The sequence below is a fragment of the Eretmochelys imbricata genome, chromosome 1, assembly GCF_965152235.1.
Source record: "Eretmochelys imbricata isolate rEreImb1 chromosome 1, rEreImb1.hap1, whole genome shotgun sequence".
Lineage (NCBI taxonomy): Eukaryota > Metazoa > Chordata > Testudines > Cheloniidae > Eretmochelys > Eretmochelys imbricata.
In genome coordinates, this window is record NC_135572.1 from 67952060 (window position 1) to 67977127 (window position 25068).

General features: G+C 40.8%; 1 protein-coding gene across 1 annotated transcript in view; it reads left to right on the top strand.

Moving 5' to 3' along the window:
- The first annotated feature begins 16266 nt into the window (after positions 1 to 16266).
- PCDH17 (protocadherin 17) overlaps positions 16267 to 25068 on the top strand; it is a 102204-nt gene continuing 93402 nt past the window's right edge. The window contains exon 1 of the mRNA XM_077806844.1: positions 16267 to 18976. Coding sequence (XP_077662970.1) covers positions 16370 to 18976 — 2607 coding nt within the window. The 5' untranslated portion in view covers positions 16267 to 16369. The remainder of the gene's footprint in view (positions 18977 to 25068) is intronic.

Here is a 25068-nt window from a genome sequence, read left to right on the forward strand (position 1 = left end):
TTGAGTTCTTTTAGATGAAGCCTCTTTATCTCACAAATCATTCCTGTGACTCAGTTATTAAGCATCTGGATTCTCTAATCTATTGTCAGCTAAATTAATGTCTGTGAATCTTTATCACTGACAATATTATAATATCAGAAGTATCAAAGGGCAACTGCTTTCAGTTTCATTGACAAAAGCAATGGGAAGTAGAAGCAAAAACTTGCAGCAGCAAATCATTAAATTATTCTGCTAATAAAAATGTGGCATTTGATTCATTCTTTTTAATTTAGAAATCATGATAACCAAACAGAAGAAATCAAAATGCCTAGTGACACTAGGTTTGCCTCTTGAAATATAATTAGGAACTTGTTTAATTAACAATAACACTCCTCAAACTGTTGTATCATGTCAGTTACGTAGATGACTTATATGAGTAAAGCAGGTTGCTAAAATTTGTAGATCTGATGCTACTGTAAAAAAATCAGAGAAAAAATACTGAAGTAATTTTATCATGATAATTGGAGAAATATTAAACATGGAGAAATGGTAGATCATAAAATGGTCCAAAACTTAATCTCCTCAGATGTTTAACATATGATTATTCTCTGTTGATCACTATTTGCCTAAATTAAAATATGCTTTAACGTGATTTGTGACTTACACCACATGCATTTAAAGACCTGGACCTTCTATAATGTATACCTGCTTGTAGTCTATCTAAAAGTACTAAAAGAAAATGTTTAGCATTCTTTCTTTTAAACATAGTCTCAAATCCGTAAATATTTTGACACCTAAAATTGACTAGCACACTTTTTTAACCTGTTAAATTCAATGAACACCTGTTAGCTTTAGTGCACTGATCCTTTAAAAAATTTATCAGGGACTCTGCTCCCCACTTTGTGGTGCTAGTGAGTCAGTGTGGATAGTGAGCAACAGTCTAAATATTTTGACTGAAAGTCTCTTATTTGAAAGACAATTCATAATCCGCTAGAACAGTTTACTCTTTCTTTTTCAGCGTATCTCTGAATCAAATCAGAGTAATATTTCAGCAAATATATGTACAACTTAATTTTAAATAATTTACTTTACCTTTTACTGAGATAACTTTACTCTATGCATTGTTTTACTCTGATTGATATGTTAGGGATCTTATAATTTATTGACTGCAGACTTTATTAGTGTTGTATTTGCCTATACTAACTTTAAAAAAACACATGTATTTTCAATGTCAACATTCCTGTTCCTGCTGCCATGGAAATCAACTACAAAACTCCCACTGATTTCAATGAGAGGAAGATAATACTCCATGTTGACAGCTTAAGATATTTGTCCCCAAGATTTTGCATGATAATGAGCTGCACACATTTATTCAACGAAAATGACTCTAAATTATTTACTTGACTGTAAATAATACAACATGCAACTGGAAATGAATAATCATGTATGCTTTTTCACATAGTGTAGCACAGACAGTATCAATGGTAAAATAAGATTCTTTAATCTTTGATTTATTTATTGTTTATATCAGGGATCGGCTACCTTTGGCACGCGGCCCACCAAGGTAAGCCCCCTGGCAGGCCGGGCTGGTTTGTTTACTTGCTGCGTCCACAGGTTCGGCCGATCGCAGCTCCCACTGGCCATGGTTCACTGCTCCAGGCCAATGGGGGCTGTGAAAAGCGGCGGCCACCACATCCCTCGGCCCGCACCGCTTCAATAACATCTGCATTCAATCATTCTTGTGACCTAAATGTACTTCAAACATTTCAGTCTCTGAACACTAGACATAGAGATGTTCGCATCAGTGTTGTGGTCTTGTATCAATTCTATTCTATATAAGTTCTTATACCATGGTCATCACTATCATATGTGAGCGGCTTCCAGTGGTGCATTAAACAATCTAACATCTGTTCTCTCCTCCTCTCCCCAGGGGAAGAAATATGTGCAGTGTAATATTTTGTTCAGGATTTTTTAAAAATTTATAAACACACGTTTCTCTGTTGCAGGTCAAAAAATGCACTTTGCACTTTCAGTGAAAGGTGGTGAAGTTTCTGGTGGTCCTTAGTTTCTGGGCAAGTTCATTCTTCAGTCTTGGACTGACCCCTGAGGAAGTTCCATCTCCTGCACAGATGAGCTTTACCCTTAGTGCAAAAAATTCCATTGTGCCAGAGGAGTGAAGTTGTCAACCACAGTCTTCATCTCAGGGCTTTAGACGATCTTTTAGATACCCTGGTACAAGTAATTGAATGCCTTCAAGATAAGAACTGAGACCTTGAACTTGATTTGAAATTCTATAAGAAGCCAGTGTAGAGAGTGGAGGACAGCTCTGATGGATTCTCAGAAGCCAGAGCTGCCAAGACACACTCCAGCGTTTTGTACTAGTTGGAGTTTTCTAAGCACTGAAGGCTTCATGCCCAGATATATTGCCGTGCTTTAGTCCCGCCGAGGGGTGGCAAGGCATGAATAGTTGAGGCTTTCCCAGGATGGGATCCAGTCTCTTAGCCAGTCAGAGATGGTGAATCAATATACTTTGCATTTTGAAGTTAAATTAACTAATCTTCTTCAGTAACACTTTAAACTCAAGTTCCCAAATATGCATTTAATTTAAAGTTAATAACACAGTTATAAATTAGTTATTAAGAAACACAGAAGTTTAAGGATAGATACAAACTAATTACACAGTCCTTAAATCTGAATATATGTATAAAATAACTACCTTACTTTGATGAATATACAGTACTTATTACATCCAAATTAAACTTCTATAATTTAAACAGAACTTTAATTTTAAATATTACCCCTTTTTATTAAACTGTACTTTCCTTCTTTACACTGCAATGGAGACATCTCTTGAATATGCACATCAGTGAATTACCCAAAGTTAGAAATCCTAAACAGTTATACACAATACATTAAAACCAAGTTCACAATATACATTTTCAGACTGATTTTATTTACAATGCAAATCTTAACTTGGAATGCATGTTAAGATGTTATTTCTGCTAACATTTTAAGATGTTATAATAAAATGAAGCAGTATAGCAGTTCATTTATATTAATTTCTTTAAATTCTAAACTCCTAGGGGCAGCAGCCAGGAATTCTTCTCTTTCTTGGGTAGAACCAAATACTATTTTGGTACTTAACAAATAATAACTAGTGATAGGAACACTAACTAGTGCAAATAGGTACATGATTTTCTCTTTTTCAATTTTTTTAAAAAACAACAACATTGCTATTTGGGTATTGTTAATTTACTCTTGTTTAGTTTAGAGCACAAAACAAGACAACATTTAAGACCATGATTTTCAGAAGTGACTAGTGTTTTGGGTACCTCACATTTTGGGTATCCAGCATAAGACATCTTAAAGGGACCTGATTATCAGAACATGGGTGCTAGGCAATTTCTGAAAATCAAGTCCTTTTAAAGTGTCTTATTTTGGGCAGTCAAAAATTAAGGCATCTAAAATGACTAGACGCTTTTGAAAATCTTGGCCTTAATTTTGGGGTATATTTTCTTTTAAAACTTACAGTAAGGGTTACTTTTTAAAAGGCTGTTTCACCTGGGTTGTTCATTTGGTGCTGGTTTTCACTACTGTAGTCTAATAATTTATGACAAGATTGTAACATAACAGTTTGCCTGGAGTAAGGGGTGGTGCATAGCAGCAGCACTAGAGTAGATTGGGCAAGGTTTCTAGAGACATAATCCCCCCTGACTCCTACTGCTCTGCACAAGTAGCTGACACCTCCATCTCAGGTCAGTTCACCCCAGCTGGCCAACATATTCAGGGAGTAGAACCAAAGCTCCACCTGTTCCCTGGCCAAGGCCCAGGAAGTGGGTCAGCAGACTCTGCTGGGACCCATGATGCAGGTAGCCAATGCAAAGGAGTGAGCTCTTGAGCCTCCTTACTCTCCTTCAAATTGTCTAAAGGGCATCAATTTAATTGATGATTACACGGTTAAGAGCAATGTTGAGGCCTCAATTTAGCATACAAATAGTCAAATTAAGCAGTTATCTGATATACAGTTATCCTAATGGGGCCATAATAAAAAGAGCTTGAGAGGTGATCCTGGCAATTACAGACCGGTAAGTCTAACATCAGTACCGGGCAAATTAGTTCAAACAATAGTGAAGAACAAAATTGTCAGACACATAGAAGAACATAAATTGTTGCGCAAAAGTCAACAACGTTTCTGTAAAGGGAAATCATGTCTTCCTAATCTATTAGAGTTCTTTGAAGGGGTCAACAAACACGTGGACAAGAGGGATCCAGTGGACACAGTGTATTTAGATTTCCAGAAAGCCTTTGACAAGGTCCTTCACCAAAGGCTCTTATGTAAATTAAGTTGTCATGGGATAAGAGGGAAGATCCTTTCATGGATTGAGAACTAGTTAAAAGACAGAGGACAAAGGGTAGGAATAAATGGTAATTTTTTTAGAATGGAGAGGGATAAATAGTGGTGTTCCCCAAGGGTCAGTCCTAGGACCAATACTATTCAATTTATTCATAAATGATCTGGACAAAGGGGCAAACAGTGAGGTGACAAAGTTTGCAGACAGTACTAAACTTCTCAAGATAGTTAAGACCAAAGCAGACTGTGAAGAACTTCAAAAAGATCTCACAAAACTAAGTGACTGGGCAACAAAATGGCAAATGAAATTGAATGTGGACAAATATAAAGTAATGCACATTGTTAAAAATAACCTCAACTATACACTCAATATGATGGGGGCTAATTTAGCTACAACTAATCAGGAAAGAGATATTGGAGTCATCGTGGATAGGTCTCTGAAGACGTCCACGCAGTGCACAGCGGCAGTCAAAAAAGTGAATGGGATGTAAGGAATCATTAAATAGAGATAGAGAATAAGACAGAGAATATCTTATTGCCCTTTTTAAATCCATGGTATGCCCACATCTTGAATACTGCGTATAGATGTGGTCTCCTCATCTCAAAAAAGATATACTGGCGTTAGAAAAGGTTCAGAGAATGACAACTAAAATGATTAGGGGTTTGGAACGGGTCCCATATGAGGAGAGATTAAAGAGGCTAGGACTTTTCAGCTTGGAAAAGAGGAGACTAAGGGGGGATATGATAGAGGTATATAAAATCATGAGTGGTGTGGAGAAAGTGAATAAGGAAAAGTTATTTACTTGTTCCTATAAGAACTAGGGGCCATCAAATGAAATTAATGGACAGAAGGTTTAAAACAAATAAAAAGAACTTCTTCACACAGCGCACAAGCAACCTGTGGAACTCCTTGACTGAGGATGCTGTGAAGGCTAGGACTATAACAGGGTTTAAAAGAGAACTAGATAAATTCATGGAGGTTAAGTCCATGAATGGCTATTAGCCAGGATGAGTAAGGAATGGTGTCCCTAGCATCTGTTTGTCAGAAGGTGGAGATGGATGTCAGGACAGAGATTACTTGATTATTACCTGTTAGGTTCAATCCCTCTGGGGCACCTGGCATTGGCCACTGTCGGCAGACAGGATACTGGGCTAGATGGACCTTTGGTCTGACCCAGTATGGCTGTTCTTATGTTCTTATATTGAAAAAGGACCTGATCTTGCAAGTGCTAAGCAATATCAACTCACTGAAGGTTTGGGCCCCACAGGATTCTTATCCCCATAAGAAGATTAAGTGAAGCTTCATGCACATAAATGGACTGTATTGCAGCTACAAACGTCAAACTTTTTCCAAACCTCATGCTCTAGACAACCTTGCATTTTTGCTAATTGGTATGTTTTTCTTTAAAAAGTGAGAATCCTAACCTTTTACTTGACAGATATGTGGATAAAATGCCACATAACATTTTGAAAGCTTATCTACTATATGCTGTTTACCAGCTTTATGTTGGACCTCACACAGGAGGATACAAATGAAAAAAGTCCACAGACACAAAGCTATCACCTAAATGGTTGAAATAAATGTGTACACTATTAGTGAATAGTTTTCAACTATGTAAAAGTGCTAAAATACTGCTGTGCTTGTAAAAATGACTATAAAAATGGTTCATTTTTTCTCAACAGCTCTATTCCTTGTTTTTATTCACCATTCTGTCTGTTGATTTTAGTGACAAAAATAAGATGTCTTACTGCTTTTTTTCCTCATGTTACCGCTGTAGCTAGAAAAGAGTAAATAAGATTTTATTCCTTCCTGAGGATTAGCCACTGAATTGTTTACAGTGTTACAATCAGTTATACCTGTGCAAATCTGCTAAAGCCATACGGTTGGAATCAGTAAAGGAATACTTTGAAATTGAAGACAATAGGGTTTGCACAGGGTGTAACCAAAAGCCTAATCTGGGTTGCAGAACTTTTAGTGCATGATGCATGAGAAAGAAAGAACCAAGTGTGACTCCTAAAGGAGTTTGTAAGGCTTACAAATAGGAGAGAGAAAAAAATGTTACTTGTTAACCAAGGAAAATGTATATGAAAATAATTGAGATGATGGACAGACAAAAAAATCCATAATTTCATCTTCTTTTCCAACTACCACTCTCCCTTCTCCCTTTTACATCCAAACTCACAAAAAATGGCTTCTACATTCACTGTGTGGGGATCCTTTCTTTCAGTTCCATCCTAAGCACTTTCTAATATGGCTTCACCCCTCTATACTCTATTGAAACTTCTCTCAACGAAGTCTCTAATGACTTCTTCACAACAAAATCTCAGCACCTGTACTCTAAGGATGAAATAGCTTAAGGATCAGCTAAGGGTAGCATTCCCTATCTGTGACTGACTTCATTGACATAAGTGTATATTACACTGGACTGTCTAATAAGTTGATTGTTTGCTAATCCTATTAATTCACAGATTCTAGATAATAAAATTTGGAACCACTGCTTTCACCATATTTCTTGTGTCCATGTCTTCTTCCTGACAGTGTATGATCAAAAGAGAAAATTACATATTTTACATGCCATCAGGAGCTTATTATTAACTTTGCTAGCTAGTTGTCTCTGTAAATATGAACTCATCTGAGAAATACTGAAAGTTTCTGTTTGCAGTATTAGCAATTTAGACTAAAACCAGGCTTACACCATTAACTGGTACAGTATTTAATAATCACTACTAGTAAAATTCATTTTTATAAGAGTCAGCAACACATACAATTCACCAGCTGAAACATGTAGTTTGATGGAAATACACATTCAGACGCCAAGAATGAAACCACTAAACTAAACTATGTAAACACTTAATTTTTTTAATCAGAGAGTAGAAATGGAAGGAAGAGTTTTTGTGACTCTACCTACTATAGATTCTAGATTTAATAGTGGACTTATTTTTAAGGGACATACATTTATATCAATGGATTTTGATATGCCTAATAAGTGTACTCATTGTAATACAATATTATACACTTACATACATATGAGTATACTGCATGTATGTGTTTATATATTATTACATTAAAAGCTATTTTGGAAAGAATGTTACTGTGGCAAAATCAAGCACTCAAAAATTAGGAAATGCCAAAATTAAGATTGCTCAAGCAATGCTAATTCGGCCCCCTCATGTGTATGCATTATGACATAGTCTTTAATGACATGATCACATTCTTTTTTCCAGAGGATTCTTGCATCATTCAGTGAATGGGTAATTATTTAATATTTCTTTTTATCCTCCTAATCAATATGCATAGCTCAGATCTTATTTACTGCCCATTATTCAAATGCTGTATTGAATACAAAATTATTTTCCTGATGGGCTTTTCTATGATGATCTCACCATAGTATCCAAGTGTTTCACAAGGATGAATGAATTTATCTTCACAACACTCCTGTGTGATTATCCCCATTTCACAATTAGGGAACTGAGCAACAGATATAGTTAGGCCCAAAGTGTCAAAAGCGTGAGCCCAACTTAGGACACTTAGAGCCTTATTTTTCAGAATACTTAGGATGGGATCCATAAAGGAATGTAGGTGTTACAACACTGAGTGTGATAGCACCTTTGAAGCATCTAGAAAATCACAGGAACACCACTGCAATCCACAAAACCAAAGTTAGGTGCCCAGGTTCCCTATACAATGAATAGAGAGAGATAAGCATCTTAGAACCCACAAATCCAGCATGCTATGTGCTGAGCTGCCTGAGCTAGCCAATGGGAGATGGTGATGAAAGGGGTTTGTCATAGATCCTATCATTCTCCAAGAAAGAGGCACCTAAAACCAGGCTGCATGAAGCTGTCTATCTCTGCTCAGTAATCCACAAAATGGGAACCAGACACCTGTAGTCAGATAGATGAGGCACCTAAAGTGTTTCTTGTAAGAATGAGTTAGGCACCTGTCTTTGACCACACAATAGAGGTGGAGGGGCCTGCATTGCAACTTTTAGCTGTGTGGTTATAGCACTTGCCTGGGGTGACCCAGGTTCAATCCCCACCTCTCTGCCAGAGGGGAGAAGAGAATTTGAAAAGACATGTCCCACTCTCAGGAGAGTGCTCTAACTATTGAGCTTTGGGATATTCTGATGTGGGGCTCTCTCAATCTCTCCTCTTGAAGCTGTTCCACTGTGGATAAATAATGAAAGAGAGATTGAAGCAGGGGGACTGGACCCAAGTTCTCCCACCTCCCATGTGAGTGCCCTACGCACTAGGCTACTGTATCAGTCTCGCTCTTTCTTGCCCAATGACTGTTCCGCTGTGGATAAATATGTAAATAGTCATTGGCCGAGAGAGAGAGAATTATCCTCAATGTGGGGAGGGTGGGAATGAGACATATATTTTCCCACGGGGGTTCTCGGCTATTTGCTGGCAGCAGAGGAATGTAGACACTCAGGGGTCCTGGCAGGGAGCATAATATAGTGGTTATAGATCATTTTGTTTCGGTGCCCCCAGCCTGTCTCTGTCCTACTCTACTCCTATCCACCTTCTAACCCAGTTCCCGTCTCTGCTCCTATTCGATTTCCCCACCTGCTTCAGCACCATCCGCTCTTTTCCTATCCATCTCCTCCACCCTGGATTTTGCTTCCCTCCCCTTCTGCTCCTAACCAATCCACATCCACCTGAACTCCTACCATCCTCTTCCTGCACTTATCCACCCCTCACTCCTGACTTCCTCTTCTGCTGCAACTGTCGGCTCCCTGCCCTTCCCCCAATGCTTCAGTTCCTGACCCTCTTCACCTATCTATCGAGGTTTAAACTGATGTAAAAATGTCCACATGCAAAATTACATCAGTTTAACTTAGTTAACTTCTGTGTGTGTAGACCACACCTTGGATAACTTCTTGCAAGACACTTCATTAAAATAAAGTAAAATTGGAAATTTAAATATATTATTTGAACTTTAGACATTATTTTGTTAACACACACGAAGAATTCTAATAGACTACAGAAGCACCATTTTACTTTACAGAAGCTGTGCTAATTTGTCCTTACAGGCTGATCCAAAGCCCACTGAAGCCAATGGAAAGATTTTTGTGGGCTTTGGAGCAAGTCTTATATCATGTTAATCTAGATGTTTTATAATTCTATTTTTAATTGTAATTTCAACTAATTTCCTGGTATTGAAGTAAGGCTCACTAGACTATAATTCCCTGGATCACCCTTACAGCCTTTTTAAAAGATAAGTGCATTTACTACCCTCTAATCCTCTGATATAGTAACTGATTTTAATGAGTGCATATTTTATAGCAGCTCAGTCATTTAATTTTTAGATTCTTTCAGAATTCTTGATGTCTATCATCCAGACCAGGTGACTTTTTGATCTTTAGTTCGTCAGTTGCTCTGTTGACACGACATTCTATGTAGTACCTCATCTTTGTTATGTGAAAAGAGTAGGTCTGGGGTAGATATCTCCCCAGTATTTCCGGTAAAGCCTGCTGCAAATAAAGCATTTAATTTCTCTGCGATGTCTTGATATCCTTTAATTGTTCCATTTGCTACCTGGTAATCCTGCAGACCCACCAATTCTCTCACAGGCTTTCTGATTTTGATATACTTAATAACGTATTGGTTTGTAAGTGTTTGGCTATTTCTGTTCAATTATCTACAGGTACTTTGCTCCTCAAATTCCCTCTTAGGCCTCCTAATTTTCACTTTACTTGCAGTAGTTTATGTTCTTTTCTGTTAGTTTCACAATGATTGGATTTCTACTTTCTGAAGGACACCTTTTAGACTGAAATAACCTAAATCTTGAACCTTGCCATTTAACCATAATGATTTTCTCCTTGCCATCCTACTTTCTTTTTTAGTTTAGGGATATGAATGTCTTCTATCACTGTTATGATATGTTTAAGTGGCCCCCATGCAGAGACTAAGGATTTTAATTTCAATACTTTTGATTTAAGGTTTTTTGGACTAGTTTCCTGTCTTTTTAAATTGAAATAAAATAAATCCTTCTTTCTCAGGATAGGGTCACCAAGACCTAGTGTTTGGGATGAATCCTTACTCCAAAGATTTTGAACTTTGTTATATTGTGGTAACTATTATTTAACAGTTCAATTAAAGTTACTTCTTGAAGCAACCGCTGTCTGTTACCTTAAAACGAAGTTGAGAATAGTCCTGCTTTTGTTTGTTCTAAAACCAAAAAGTAATAATTTCAGGTGTCAAGAAATTGATTTTCTAAATCTTGTCCTCTTGTACCATTTGACCAGTTCATATGCAGGTAGTTAAAGTAATTTATTATTGCCATTTTATTGGACTCAGTTGTCTTGTTGATCATCCTCAACACTCAATATATTTTTTCAGATCAGGAGGCTGGTTAGTATAATCCTCCTAGTATATTTGTATTCTTATGTCCTGAGAGTTATATCCACATAGTTTATCTCTTTATGGTCCTCTCTACTAAGAAATTTTATCTCACAAAATATTTCTAATAGGTTTTTTTTCCCCCACTAAACATGTGGCATATGCAGAATACATGATGGTGTGGTGCACTACAAAGGTGTTATTGGCACTCATTTGCAATGACCTTCACAACTCTCTTGTGGCTTCTCCACACATGAGTAATGCACCTATTACAAATTAATGCAGATAAAACCTTTATAACACTCTACACAGTCATTTAATATATGCTACATATTTGACAGAAATAAATATTTTAGAAATATCTGCGAGTTGTTAAACAAACAAAAATTATACTATTTGCACATATGGATTGAAATCAATAAATGGCTTTTCATGGCTATAAATTGCATGGCAGAACAAACACCAGAAAGGGAGACAGATGTTTTAGAGGTGCTGAGCACCGAAGTCTATGAAATCAATGGAAACCACAGACAGTCAAAGTCTCTGAAAACAAGGGGTGAAATACTACACCCACCCCTCGAAGTGGGATGGGATTTCACCTCACACCACTTATGTCGGTGTTCAGATATGGATTTAAGGGCCTAACTTTAGGTACTCATATTTTGATATTTTTTTCCAAATATTCTACATGTGTATTTAGTATAAATGGTATGTAGCTCTTTGGTGCTTTTAGGAAAATTTTGCCAGCAAATTTTGCCAGCAAAACTTCCACTGATTTGTATAGAAGTTTTGGCTGAGTAAGGGCTATAGAGTTTGCCCCTTATTTCAAGGTCCTGGGAGCTTATCCTATGTGTGCCCTCAACTTCATTGACTTCAGGGTGAGTTGAGAACTGCTCAGCATGTAAAGTTGAATACTTAATTATATCAAATGGAAAGAGGCAATTGCTGAATTGGGTGGGGGGGGGGGGAGAGAGAACAAATCCCCAAATGCATCTTATTTCAACTGAACATAAAAATTAGAAAGAAATCCTTTGATGCATATTACTCATCATATTCCATTGTAAAAGTGAAGTGACTATTTTGGCATGCTGGAACCCTACTGGTCCCTAACAGAAAGGCAAACTAGAGACAACATATGTACATAAACGGGCACCCACCCACTCACCCACAAGATGCCCCAAATGCAGTAGTACTGGCTCAGTACACTAGAGGGAGCTAGTACATAAATGCAATGAGACACTTTTTCATATTCACAGAGCATTTATGTCACATATTTCGATATCCTGAAGTATTTAATTTGGCAACGGTTGCTTAACTATATAATAATAACAGCACAAGACCAAAGGATGGGTGATACAAACCTGCTGAGACAACTGAGTATCTTTGTATCGATGTTCCACTTTACAAAATGTGTTGTTGGTTCACGTCTTATTTTGGTAAATAAAAACAAACTAGTTGTAGCAGACAGCCATACACACTGAGCTTTCATCAGCCAGTCAGAATCCTCCTTTCAGAAAGCCCAGTTTATAAATATACCATATATATAGTGTCTCTCTTTGGCACACAGACTATGTGTACGTTTCAGTTTAGTGATTCCACACTGTAACAGATAGATAGATAGATAGATGATAGATAGATAGATGATAGATAGATTTTACACAGCATTAGTTTCATAATGGTTAGAAGCAGAATCAATCTTCATGGCAAACTAGCCATTTTAAAGCTACAAAGGGGTCTTAGGATTGGGAAGAGCTCTAGCAAGGACACTGATTTGAATATATAAATGTAAAATATGTACTCTGAGTTGAATGATATTGATGGACATAACTAAAAAAAAGCCTGAGTGTAATTTCATTGACTCAGGCAAAAAACCCCTCTCTCACCTGAATTTTTAACAAACTGCTCTAAAATAATTTCCAGAAGCCTCTTGTAATTGCTCTAGATTTTATTTTCTTTACTTCCTAAATGATACATGTTACTCACTTACACATTCGTCATTCACAATTTATAAATGGCAGCTTAACTTTAGTATTTATGAATTGAGATCAATACATTAGCAATCAAAACACTCACCTTTCTATTTCAATACATCATGCTTCCCTCCTCCTCCCCCAACTTTCGCCCGGGATGTCTGAACAGTAGTCGAAGTTTACAGAGCTCTCTCCCAGATGGCTGCTTTAAGAGGGAATATATGTGTAGAGACAGTAGTCCTAGTTTCGGTACTAAAACATTACTCCAGGAAAAGAAAGGGGTGACAGAGCACGCCAGGTGCTTCTAAATATTGGTAATACTTGGACGCAAAAGAATCTTCTTGTGGTCCAGAATCATTTGCAGAAGTGCCGAAATTGCCTATTCTAGTTGTTTACCACCGCATTGGCTTCCATAGGTACCACACAGCATTCGGACAAAGGTTCCTTTGTGCCTGATAAGATTTATATTTTGGTCATCTTGTGAAACCTGCCTACTGTGGTTAGGGTGGGGCCCGATTTCTAATGAAACGTTTAACGGACCTGCGGAGAGGGCAGATATATTTGATTACCGCCTCTTGAGACACTTATTGATCAGTATGTGCTGGAAAAATTATAATATTCGGGTTATCTGTCATGCATTACTACATTAGTGCGTTTCAAATAATTGTTTATCAAGTGGCAACTCAAATGTTTTTACCGAAGGCAGGGGAGTTGGGTAAAGATCGCTGCCTACCCGCCGGTATCACAGAAGATATGCAAGACCAGCAGCTGGATCACACGGCACATTCTCCCATTCCCACAGTGAAGCATTCTAACCGTACTCAGGGATTTACGTGGAGAACCTGTTGGGAATCTGGGATCTATGTCATCTATGCAAATTTCATCCCGTCATACGCCGCTACTACAGTTTGTTTAATGTCTGACATATGGGAAGTATTGGTCCTAATTTTTCTCTATTTTCAGCGATCACCGAAGACTCCTTAATATTTCTACAAAAAATTTTAAAAATGCCAGAGAAACACTGCAGTGTGTAGAAATGAGAGACTGCAATTTACAAGCAACAAGCCCTTCTCACATTGTTAGTCTCCAATCTAACTGATCTAATCAATGACACCAAAGCACTGGGGATTCAAGCACCGCCTCCCCAAGCCTTTCCACTGATTCTCATTGGCGGCCAGGTTCGGAGGCAGGTTCTTTTCCTCAGCACGGATTGGCTGGCAGGGAATCAGTATCAATGTTTAAGCAGCGGCGTGAGGTGAATAGAGTCAGTCGGCAAGAGGCACTGGGAGAGAGCGATGGGGCTGAGAACTCAGCAAATGCTGCAGTAAGGGAGGGGGGGGGGGGAGCTATAAGAGACAGTGTTCCAACTGTTGAATTTTCGCAAATCTCCACTTACCTACGGACGGCTTGTACTGTGGATCTGTTTTCTCTGAAATCGACATCTCTTTTGCATATGGTCTGGTTAACGTTGGCTAATGCCTTACTGAAAGGTGCCACCCTTCAATGAGACCGAGAGAAGAATTTTTAAAAATCCCTCTACAACAGACTGCAGAATTAACTATGTGCAGTGGCTCCGGACTCAAATAAAGGAGAAAAAAACAGCACAGAACTGAGACTTGGAACTAGAGCTGTGGGCATTTCAATGGGAACCTGTGCTTTCCCCCCCGTTAATGTGCAAGATCTCTGGGTGTTTCACACATAACACTGAGGAAAGGTGGCTAAAAACACTCAGCAAAGCAGGAGACAGACGCGCCTCTGTGCCCGTGAGTGGATAACAGCCTTGTTTTCCTGATCCCCAGTCTCCCGGAGAAAGAGGTATAGTAAAAGTGCAGCTGGATCCGACACCCTCCTCTTTCTTCCCCTCTCTCTTTTTTCCTTCAAAACGTGAATCTGATTTCTCTGTCTATAGCGTGAGTCAGAAAAGCGTTAGGAAGAAGCTGCAACTAATGTCTGTGAAGGGAGGAACATGAGGCGATAGTGAATGTGATTTGTTCTGCTGGATCTGACTCATCCAGCAGATTGAAACACCTGCATTTCTGGATGTGTCAATCATTTCTTTTCGGCTGTTAAAAGAACCTGAAATAAAATTTAACACTCCCCCCATATATACCTATACATAATATCACTGGGGAGGTAAATCATCCCTGGTGAACGCATCTGGCATTGCAGCCGCTCTTTCCCCATACACCAAGATGCACAGAAAGACTATTACAGCTTGAAAAGACTGCAAAATGCATCACACCAAACACTGAATTGTATTTGTTTTATTCCAAAAGAATTGTCGATCAAAATATTTGCCTCTTTTATTCATCGCCAAGATTCCCCCTCCCCTAAATGAAGAGGACTAGGAGGCAGTGTCATTGGAAGGAGATGCTGAATAGAAAGAAAAGAGAGGCACTTGACAGCTCAGCCTTGTGAATGCAGAGACTGTTTCCCTTTTAGCGAGAGACTAAGAGAGTGTGTGTGTGGTGGGTTGCTTTTATTTTTTTGTTCCTCCTCGCCCTCTTTTTTTAAATCCGTGCATCCAGCCATGGGTTGCCTGTTGATTTCCTCTCGAGTAGAGAGAAAAGCAAACTGGAATTAAACTGCATCGAAAAGTGCGGCTCCACAGACACACACACACACGCAGTGTGAGTGAGAGAGAGAGGATGTGGTGGTGGCGGCGGCTACTGGCCTGTCTTAAAGAAACCCAAGTGTGCATTTGATTGAGCACAGCCTGTGATTTAAAAAAAAAAAAACAAAAAAACCCCACATCTATCGCTAGTGGTGACGAGCAGCTGGTGGGTTTCTTAATTCCCCCCCCCAAAAAAAAAAAAAAAAAGAAAAGAAAAGAAGAGAGGGAGGCTAGTGGCGCGGGTAGAGAAAGGAAACTACAAATCCGGACACTAGTTTTCACACTGCAATTTCCCTCCCCTCTTTTTGTTGTTCGGCAAGGAAAGAGTGAGCGTGGAGGAGCCGGCGAGGGGGAAATACCGATGGCAGCGAGATGCAGTTCTCCGCCGCAAGCAATGCAAGATTAGATCTCTAAATGCAGCAAAACACTCCCTGAAAACCAACAACCCCGCGGTGCAATCAGACATTTCACTGCCTCTCACTGCACACGGAGCGGGCTTCTACACAGGCGAGAGACTCTTTTTACCCCCCTCCCCCGCTATCTCCCCCTCCTACCCACCCTCCACTCCATCAGTCGCATCACAAGCAATGAGTAGCAAATAAGCGTTTTCTGTTTACGGTCCTGCTTCCCAACAGCCAACTCCTTTTTCTATATATTTTTTTTTAATTTCTTGGACTGATCTGGAAAACCACCACTGCCACCGATCATTTTTTATACTCTTTGTAAATCGGCGGATATTAAAGGGGAAAAAAATCAAACAACCATTCGGATCCGTCTAAAGAAAAAGGTATATTTTTATTCTCCTCCTCCTCCTCCTCCAGCTGAAGTTGGGCAGCCTAAGTAACTGTGCGGGGATTGTGTGGCCGCAGAAGCGCTTGATTTGAGGCTGCTTTTCTCTCGCTCTCTCGCCCCTCCCTGCGAGCTACATGCTCCATTTGCTGCCCCGCATCCTGTGTCTCTGCAGATGTTTTAGAGCAACAGGTTCAGCAACTTAAAACACAGGGGTGGGGAGCGGGAACAGAAGAAGGGAGCGGGAAGAAGGCGGCGGAGGAAGAGGGGGCAGGGGCCACCCTGGTGCTGCCGCAGCTGCCACCACCCCCTGGCTCGGGGATGTACCTTTCCATTTGTTGCTTCTTCTTCTGCTGGGCTCCTGCCCTGACTCTGAAGAACCTGAATTATTCGGTGCCGGAGGAGCAGGGGGCGGGCACGGTGATCGGGAACATCGGCAGGGATGCCCGGCTGCAAGCGGGGGCGGGCGGGCCGGCGCCGCCGCCGCCGGCGGAGCGGGGAGGCGGCCGGGGAGCCAAGTCGACGTTCCGCGTGCTGGAGAACTCGGCGCCGCACCTGCTGGACGTGGACGGCGAGAGCGGGCTGCTCTACACCAAGCAGCGCATCGACCGCGAGGCGCTGTGCCGCCGCAGCGCCAAGTGCCAGCTCTCGCTGGAGGTCTTCGCCAACGACCAGGAGATCTGCATGATCAAGGTGGAGATCCAGGACCTGAACGACAACGCGCCCGCCTTCCCCTCCGACCAGGTGGACATGGACATCTCGGAGAACGCGGCGCCGGGCACCCGCTTCCCCCTCACCAGCGCCCACGACCCGGACGCCGGCGACAACGGGCTGCGCACGTACCTGCTCACCCGCGACGACTACGGCCTCTTCTCGCTGGACGTCAAGTCGCGGGGCGACGGCACCAAGTTCCCGGAGCTGGTGATCCAGAAGCCGCTGGACCGCGAGGAGCAGAGCCACCACACGCTGGTGCTGACGGCGCTGGACGGCGGCGACCCGCCCCGCTCGGGCACGGTGCAGCTCAACGTGCGCCTCATCGACTCCAACGACAACAGCCCCGTCTTCGAGGCGGCCTCGTACGTGGTGGAGCTGCCGGAGAACGCGCCGCTGGGCACCGCCGTCATCGACCTCAACGCCACCGACGCGGACGAGGGCACCAACGGCGAGGTGCTGTACTCCTTCAGCGGCTACGCGCCCGAGCGCGTCCGCGACCTCTTCAGCATCGACCCGCAGAGCGGCCTCATCCGCGTCAAGAGCAACCTGGACTACGAGGAGAGCGGCCTCATCGAGATCGACGTGCAGGCCCGCGACCTGGGGCCCAACCCCATCCCCGCCCACTGCAAGGTCACCGTGCGCCTCATCGACCGCAACGACAACGCGCCCGCCATCGGCTTCGTCTCCGTCCGCCAGGGGGCGCTCAGCGAGGCCGCCCCGCCGGGCACCGTCATCGCCCTGGTGCGGGTCACCGACCGCGACTCCGGCAAGAACGGGCAGCTGCAGTGCCGGGTGCTGGGCGGCGGCGGGGCGGGCGCTGTGCCCTTCGCCCTGGAGGAGAACTACGACAACTTCTACACGGTGGTGACCGACCGGCCGCTGGACCGCGAGGCGCAGGACGAGTACAACGTGACCATCCTGGCCCGGGACGGGGGCAGCCCCCCGCTCAACTCTACCAAGTCCTTCTCGGTGCGGATCCTGGACGAGAACGACAACCCGCCCCGCTTCAGCAAGAGCCTCTACGTGCTGCAGGTGCCTGAGAACAACATCCCTGGCGAGTACCTGGGCTCCGTGCTGGCCCAGGACCCAGACCTGGGCCAGAATGGGACTGTGTCCTACTCCATCCTGCCCGGGCACGTGGGCGACGTCTCCATCTACACCTACGTCTCCGTCAACCCCACCAATGGCGCCATCTATGCCCTGCGGAGCTTCAACTACGAGCAAACCAAGCACTTTGAGTTCCGCGTGCTGGCCAAGGACTCAGGCTCGCCCCATCGGGAGAGCAACGCCACAGTGCGTGTCACGGTGCTCGACGTCAACGACAACGCGCCCCTCATTGTTCTGCCTGCCCTCATCAATGACACTGCGGAGCTCCAGGTGCCACGCAACGCTGGCGTGGGCTACCCCGTGGGCACCGTGCATGCCCTGGACAGTGACTTTGGGGAGAGCGGACGCCTCACGTACGAGATTGTCGAAGGCAATGAGGAGCACCTCTTTGAGATGGACCCCACCAGTGGTGAGATACGCACTTTGCATCCATACTGGGAAGAACTCAGTCCCGTGGCTGAATTGGTGGTCAAGGTCAGTGACCATGGCAAGCCCAGCCTCTCAGCCGTGGCTAAGCTGATTGTCAGGGCCTTGGCTGGACCACTGCCCGAAGCTGGTGAGCCACAGGTGAATGGTGAGCAGCATCGGCGACCACACTGGGACCTGTCGCTGCCCTTGATTGTGACCTTGAGTACCGTCTCCATCATCCTACTAGCTGCCATGATCACCATTGCTGTGAAGTGCAAGCGGGAGAACAAGGAGATCCGCACCTACAATTGCCGCATCGCAGAGTACAGCCATCCCCAGCTGGGAGGAGGGGGCGGCAGCAGCGGGGGAGGAGGAGGAGGCAGCGGTGGCGGGGGTAAGGGGAAGAAGAAGAAGATCAGTAAGAATGACATCATGCTGGTGCCCAGTGAGGGGGAGGACAGCAGGGGCCCCCTCAATGTCATGAACGTAGTGAGCAGCCCATCCTTGGCCACCTCACCCATGTACTTTGACTACCAGACCCGTCTGCCCCTCAGCTCACCCAGGTCCGAGGTGATGTATCTGAAACCCGCCTCCAACAACCTGACTGTGCCCCAGGGACATGTGGGCTGCCATACCAGCTTCACAGGGCAAGGAACTAACGCCAGCGAGGCTCCCCCGAGCCGGATGTCCATAATTCAGGTAGGAGACTTTTAGAATAACCTGGACCTCACTTTAGACTCTGGTTTAAACTTTACAATTTGTCTGCAGTGAAACCTGTTGTAAGGCACCAACAAAAATCAGTCACTTCAGGGAGGTGGACTTATTAAAATAAAGGTGTACAGATCATACTTGAGGGATCTGATTCTGTTCTCATGCTGGTGTCACCAGTGTAAATCAAAAGTTATTCCACTGACATAAATGGAGTTACACCAGTGTAAAGCTGGTCTATGTGAGAACACAGTCAAGCTTAATATGTTTGGTATACTTTGGGGGTAGTCTCCTAAAATGGGAACTGCCTAATAAAGGTGAGAGAGACCAGGTAGGTGAGGTAATATCTTATATTGGACCAGCTTCTGTGGGTGAAGAAGACAATCTTTCAAGCTACACAGAGCTCTTCTTCAAGTCTGGGAAAGGCAAACTCACCCACCTTGTCTCTCTCATAACCTGGGACCAACATGGCTACAACAACACTGCAAACAACTATTAAAGGTTGTCTCTTCCACAGGTTTCACTGAACTTTTGTTTGGGGCGGAGATGGGGTGGGATATTTGAAGAAGTTATGTCTGCTGCTGTAACCAACAGGACATTGCAGAAACTGTACACACTAAGGACACACTTTTTTTTCCCGAGGAAATCTATTGCAACAGTGAATATAGCCTTCCAATCCTGTATGTAATATGGACTATTTCCAAAATGTATGCTTTTAATTTTTTTATTTTCCTTTTTTGACCATATATACATATATTTTTTATCTTTGACACAGAACAGTATAATTTGGGGCCCCATTACTTCTTTTTCTTCTCTGAAAACAATAAAACTTTCAGTCTTGGAAAGTTCGCTTAGTTAACTAGATTAAAATGTAAGTGATAGTTCCTTCTTCCCTCCCCAATGTTAACAAACCTCAAATCCTATTGTAAATCAACAGAATGACTAGTCAGATTTCCAGTAGCCTGAATCAGTATTGACTATTGCTTTATAGTGAAAGACTTGCATGCTCTGTTGTTTTTTTATCAAAGCTCATTTTTGAAAAATGCAGTAGTGGGCCACATTCTGCCTTCAGTAACACTCATCACCCATTGACTTTCATGTATGTCAGTGATGGCAGAATTTGGGCCATTGGATTGAGTTTAATATTTAATTAACAGAACAACTTAATACATAGTGTGCAGTTTGAAGTTCAAACACAGAAGATGTTTCTGGAGCAGTGGGCTTATACCATGAAATTGAGGGCAGAATCTGGCCCTAATTGATCTAATTTAAAGTATTCCTTGATTAGTGTGGCTTAATGTTCAAATGTTACAGGTATGCTCCAAAGAAATTTTTAGAGTTTTCATTGAATGCAGGCTCTGGGTAATGACTATTAAATATATCTGAAGTGTCATATCTGTTTTGTCCTGTGGTTCTCCTAATATGCTGTTCTGAGTCATAGGGGAATGAGCTGAGTGTATCAAAAGTGACACAGACTCATTTTGTGTTGCCAGCTAATGAGAAAAAGTTGCACTGTAGACACTTAATATATCAAAAAGAAATTCGTAATGCATTTGAGGCTTCATATGATGCAGTTTTGTGAACACCAAATTTACTAGTTTCCAGTGGCATCTAATATTCTCAAGGGAGGTAGCCAATAATTGATCTACTATAGCTGTATATTTTAATAACTGCAGAAAAAATGCCATGTGTACAAGGTCACTGCAAACTATTCCTCAACCCACCGTTGAGTTGTGTCACAGAAACAATTTCATTTTATACTTATCATGAATTTGTGTTGCTATCAATTAGGTGGTTGAGTAATATTCAAAATCAGAAATTAATTTTAACAAAAAGTGACACTTCAGGAGCAATATTAGGTTAGGGCAATACTGAAAATAATTTGAATATAATTCATGCTTTAAAAGACAAATAACTTTCAATGACTCTTGTTTAAGTCATGTAATTTTTTTTTACTATAAAATGAAGTTGTTAAAATACAAAAAATATTTTTTTCTAAGTGACAAGTGTAATACTTTCTAAAACATAGAAAATTATATTCTCTTGCAACCATGTAATGTTTATATAAAGCAATTAATACATGTATTGATGCTACCCAATAGTAAAGATTCAACTGTAGTGTAAAATCTCAGTCGTAAATATTATTCCTTTTTTAAAGTGTTCACTGTATCATATCAGTCATGATTTTTTTTTAGATTTATATAAAACTGAAAGAGGAATTTCCTCTCGTAAAAAAAGGTGTGTTGTGGTTTCTGTGAAAGTTTTGCTGTGATGACTGTGGAAAATCTTAACCGTAATTCCTGATAGCATGAACCTGTATACTAATATTTAACTTTCTGTTTTCCTGAGTATCTGCACACAGTATTTTGGAGCAAGGTGATGCAGCTAGTGAGCTAAGAAACACTCATCTTTCGTTTATGGAAAGCTGGATCAAATTTAGTTTAGGTCACAAGTGGACCTGAATTTAATAGTCACAATATAATCATAAAACAAATACGCAGTTTGACATAGTTGTTGGGCCTTGTTCAGGATAGGCCCAAGTTTATAGTATCAGGAGTTTGTATTCAGAGAACTCTGTGGAAAAAATTGCATGTCTTCACCAAAGGCTACAGATTTTACATGCCACAGAAATGAAATTTTATATTTTCTTGCCTTCTTTCTCTCCCCATCCCCAAATTAAGTATTATATATAAACTCTGCATTTAAAATCAGGAAGCACATGCTACTTTGGGTCTGATTCTGCACTTCAGTGAAGCTCTCATTGGAGTCAGTGGGAGTTTTCCATGAGCAAAGAGTGGAGGATCAGGCTCTCTCCCTAGTAGAATATCTACTTCTAGGAAAATAACCTATGCTGTGAGGAAGCAAAAGAGGTAGCCAGTAAAAGGAAGAACTAGTTTCTAAACATCAGGGTTTCTCAGAGGTTCTTGTTAAACCCTGGATTTGTGCTGGAAATGGCCCACCTTGATTATCATACACATTGTAAGGAGAGTGATCACTTTAGATAAGCTATTACCAGCAGGAGAGTGGGGTGGGGGGAGAGAAAACCTTTTGAAGTGATAAACACCCATTTTTTCATGGTCTGTGTGTATAAAACATCCTCACTGCATTTTCCACTTTATGCATCCGATGAAGTGAGCTGTAGCTCACGAAAGCTTATGCTCAAATAAATTGGTTAGTCTCTAAGGTGCCACAAGTACTCCTTTTCTTTTATCAGGGTTATTGTCCACCTTCATTAACTAGTGAAAAATGCACAATTTGCTCATTGCTTCAAGTAGGTGAAAGCTAAGCTATTTTATAAGTATTTTCTCTAGTGAATATTCAGTTTAGTTTTTTTAATACATATGTATGGTGGAACCACATTAATCTCCTACTTTCTAATTTACACAATAGAACAGCTCTCTTTCTCTTCCTGTTTCTCAGCAAGGATTTAATAGAGTTCTCTCGTGAGGTTCTAATAAGATTTTGTATGTTTACAAAATATACTACATTATATTACATCACATACACTACCAAAAATGTATAAATAATTAAGTAGAGACTACAGTTGTCTAATCAATAAGGGCCAGATTTTCCCTTTCTTACCTTTGTACTCTGCAGTTATTCCCAGACTGAAGTCAATAGGTCAGATAGTGATATCCTTATCCATGTGCATAGCATCATATCTCACCTATAATCCCATCAGAGTTGATGGATACCTGGAAAAAGGTACTACTTAGAATCTGGCCCAATGAGAATACTTGCCATGCAAAGTACTGCTCAGTATGAATGAGGTAGCATAATTTTCTCCCAATTTAAGTACATTTTGCAATTCATTATCTTTTATGTTTTAACTGTCCTTTTACTCACTAATTTGTGAGTAAATTTCAGTATTTGCAATGGGTTTATAAGTAACTAATGTGAATTAGTGGGGTTTTGTACCATAATTATGAAAATCTTCAGATTTCCTGTATTATGTATATGAAAAATTTTGGATCGATATTCAGCAGCACTGAGAACTCAGCACCCATTGATTTCTAAGAGAATTGCAGGTGTTCAGCAACTCTGAAAATCAGGCCATGTTTATTCAATAGATTAATCAGTTGACAGGATAACATATAAAGACTATTACTTTACTAGTCATACATAGTTAGGACACCTACTGTGCACAAACACCTCTTATTGTTACTTAACAATTCAACCAGCACAGTGTATACATCCTCTAATAAAGAATAGTAGTTTTAAAGAATAATTTAGCATAAATATGTTTAGACATAAATGTACTGGTGTGTGTTTATATACACAGACAAAATGTATTTACAAACCAAAATTTTAAATGGTTCACATAGAGGAAAAAAAGTGTAAATTTCATGGCCAGATTAAATCAAACTTCCATCCAAGCCCTTAATCTTGTAACAAATGGGACTTTGCGCTGTATTCTACAAGTACATGCGTTCATATTCAGTTTCCTATCAGTTTCCATATTCATATTCAGTTCCTATCAAAAACTTCTGTAGTTAAGTGTGTAAGCAATTCATGCTAACAGGAAACAGGCAAATAGTTCTGCTGGCAAACAAGCCACAATTTCTTTTTCTTCAAGTTTCCAGTAGATGAAAGAGTGGATGGATAAAGGGAAACCAGCAGAAATAGATTCTTTAAAGTGACATGACAGTAGTGTAGAAAACTATCTACATATGCAAGGAGTGTTGATGATCATAGAGAATATTTATTATTATACTTGGGATGCAGTGTGGAGAGATTTGTACATATATCAAGTGAGACAGAATGTGGAAACTGTGGTCACAGATTTTATTGAATAGAAAAAAAAAGAAGAAGAAGACGAAGAAAAGAAAGATACCATTTTACAAGGAACTATCAAGCTGGGAGTCACCACAGTAGCTGCAGTAGGCAGTCCTGTAACATTTTAAGATAAAGTGCAGATCATTCTTAATACTTCCAGGCACCTGATGTTTCCGATGTGTCAACAGATTACTGTTAAATCCCAATGCAACCTCATCACCAGGTGTCTAGTAGTATCTGAGAAGAAATAGACTTCAAGGGGAAAAAAAAACTCTGTAAGCTGTATTCATGCTGTTATGTGTTCAAATATACTATTGTTCTATTGTTTGCTTTAAGAAACTTCAGTGTGCAGTGTTGCAGAATGAAACATGCTGACTCTGTAATATCAGGAGAACTGAAATAATTAAAAAACAAATTGCATTCATTCCCAGAATTCAGAACTCCAATCTCAAAAGACTCACATTATGTTTGGTTTGTATATCCTTTGCAAAGGGGGAATATTCTTCGTCTGATGCAGAAGCTAATTTTTCTAATAGAGCTAGTGGAAGTTTAGGACATGTATTGAGAGGAGAATGTAGGAGAAGTCAGTGGAAGTTCTGTACAATTGCAGGCTTGCAGTTTGGACATTATATTTCCCAGGCATTTGGATTTACCAACTGTATTTTCTAAACTCAAATAAAAAACTACCAGACTAACATCTGATCTCATGCCAGAGCTATCTGGCTGAGAGGTATTACAATAGTTTTTATAATGTGTATGTTTAAATTAGGTATAATGTAAATTAGGCCTATTAAATGTTTGAGATTTGTAAATATATATTGCACTGAGTATAATTACAGTATACACATTTCTAAAGCTTCTAGGCCTATTTTTCATTGTGTATTAAAGTCAATGCAAGTATTGCCAGCGTAAGAACTGCAGGATTGGACATTTTCTTTATATTTGCACAACAATAAATATTTCCTTTCTGCCCAACAGATACTCTATTTGAATATAACACCGTTACATAAAATACATGTACTTTATGGCCTGATCTTGCAACCATATCCCACATAGTATCCACTGGGATTACTAATGTGGGTTATGGCTGCAGGATCAGGCTCCCCCTCTTTTATACCATGTCTGTCATAGACCCTGTGGGCCTGATTCTGATCTTCCTTCCTCCTACATTTTACACTAGCGTTACTCCATTGACTTCACTGTAGTTAAGCCTGATCCATGCAGGTGTAAGTGAGATCAATCTAAGGCCCTATACTCCAAAATGATTTGTGGGTTTAAACATTACAGAGTTAAACAATACAAAATAG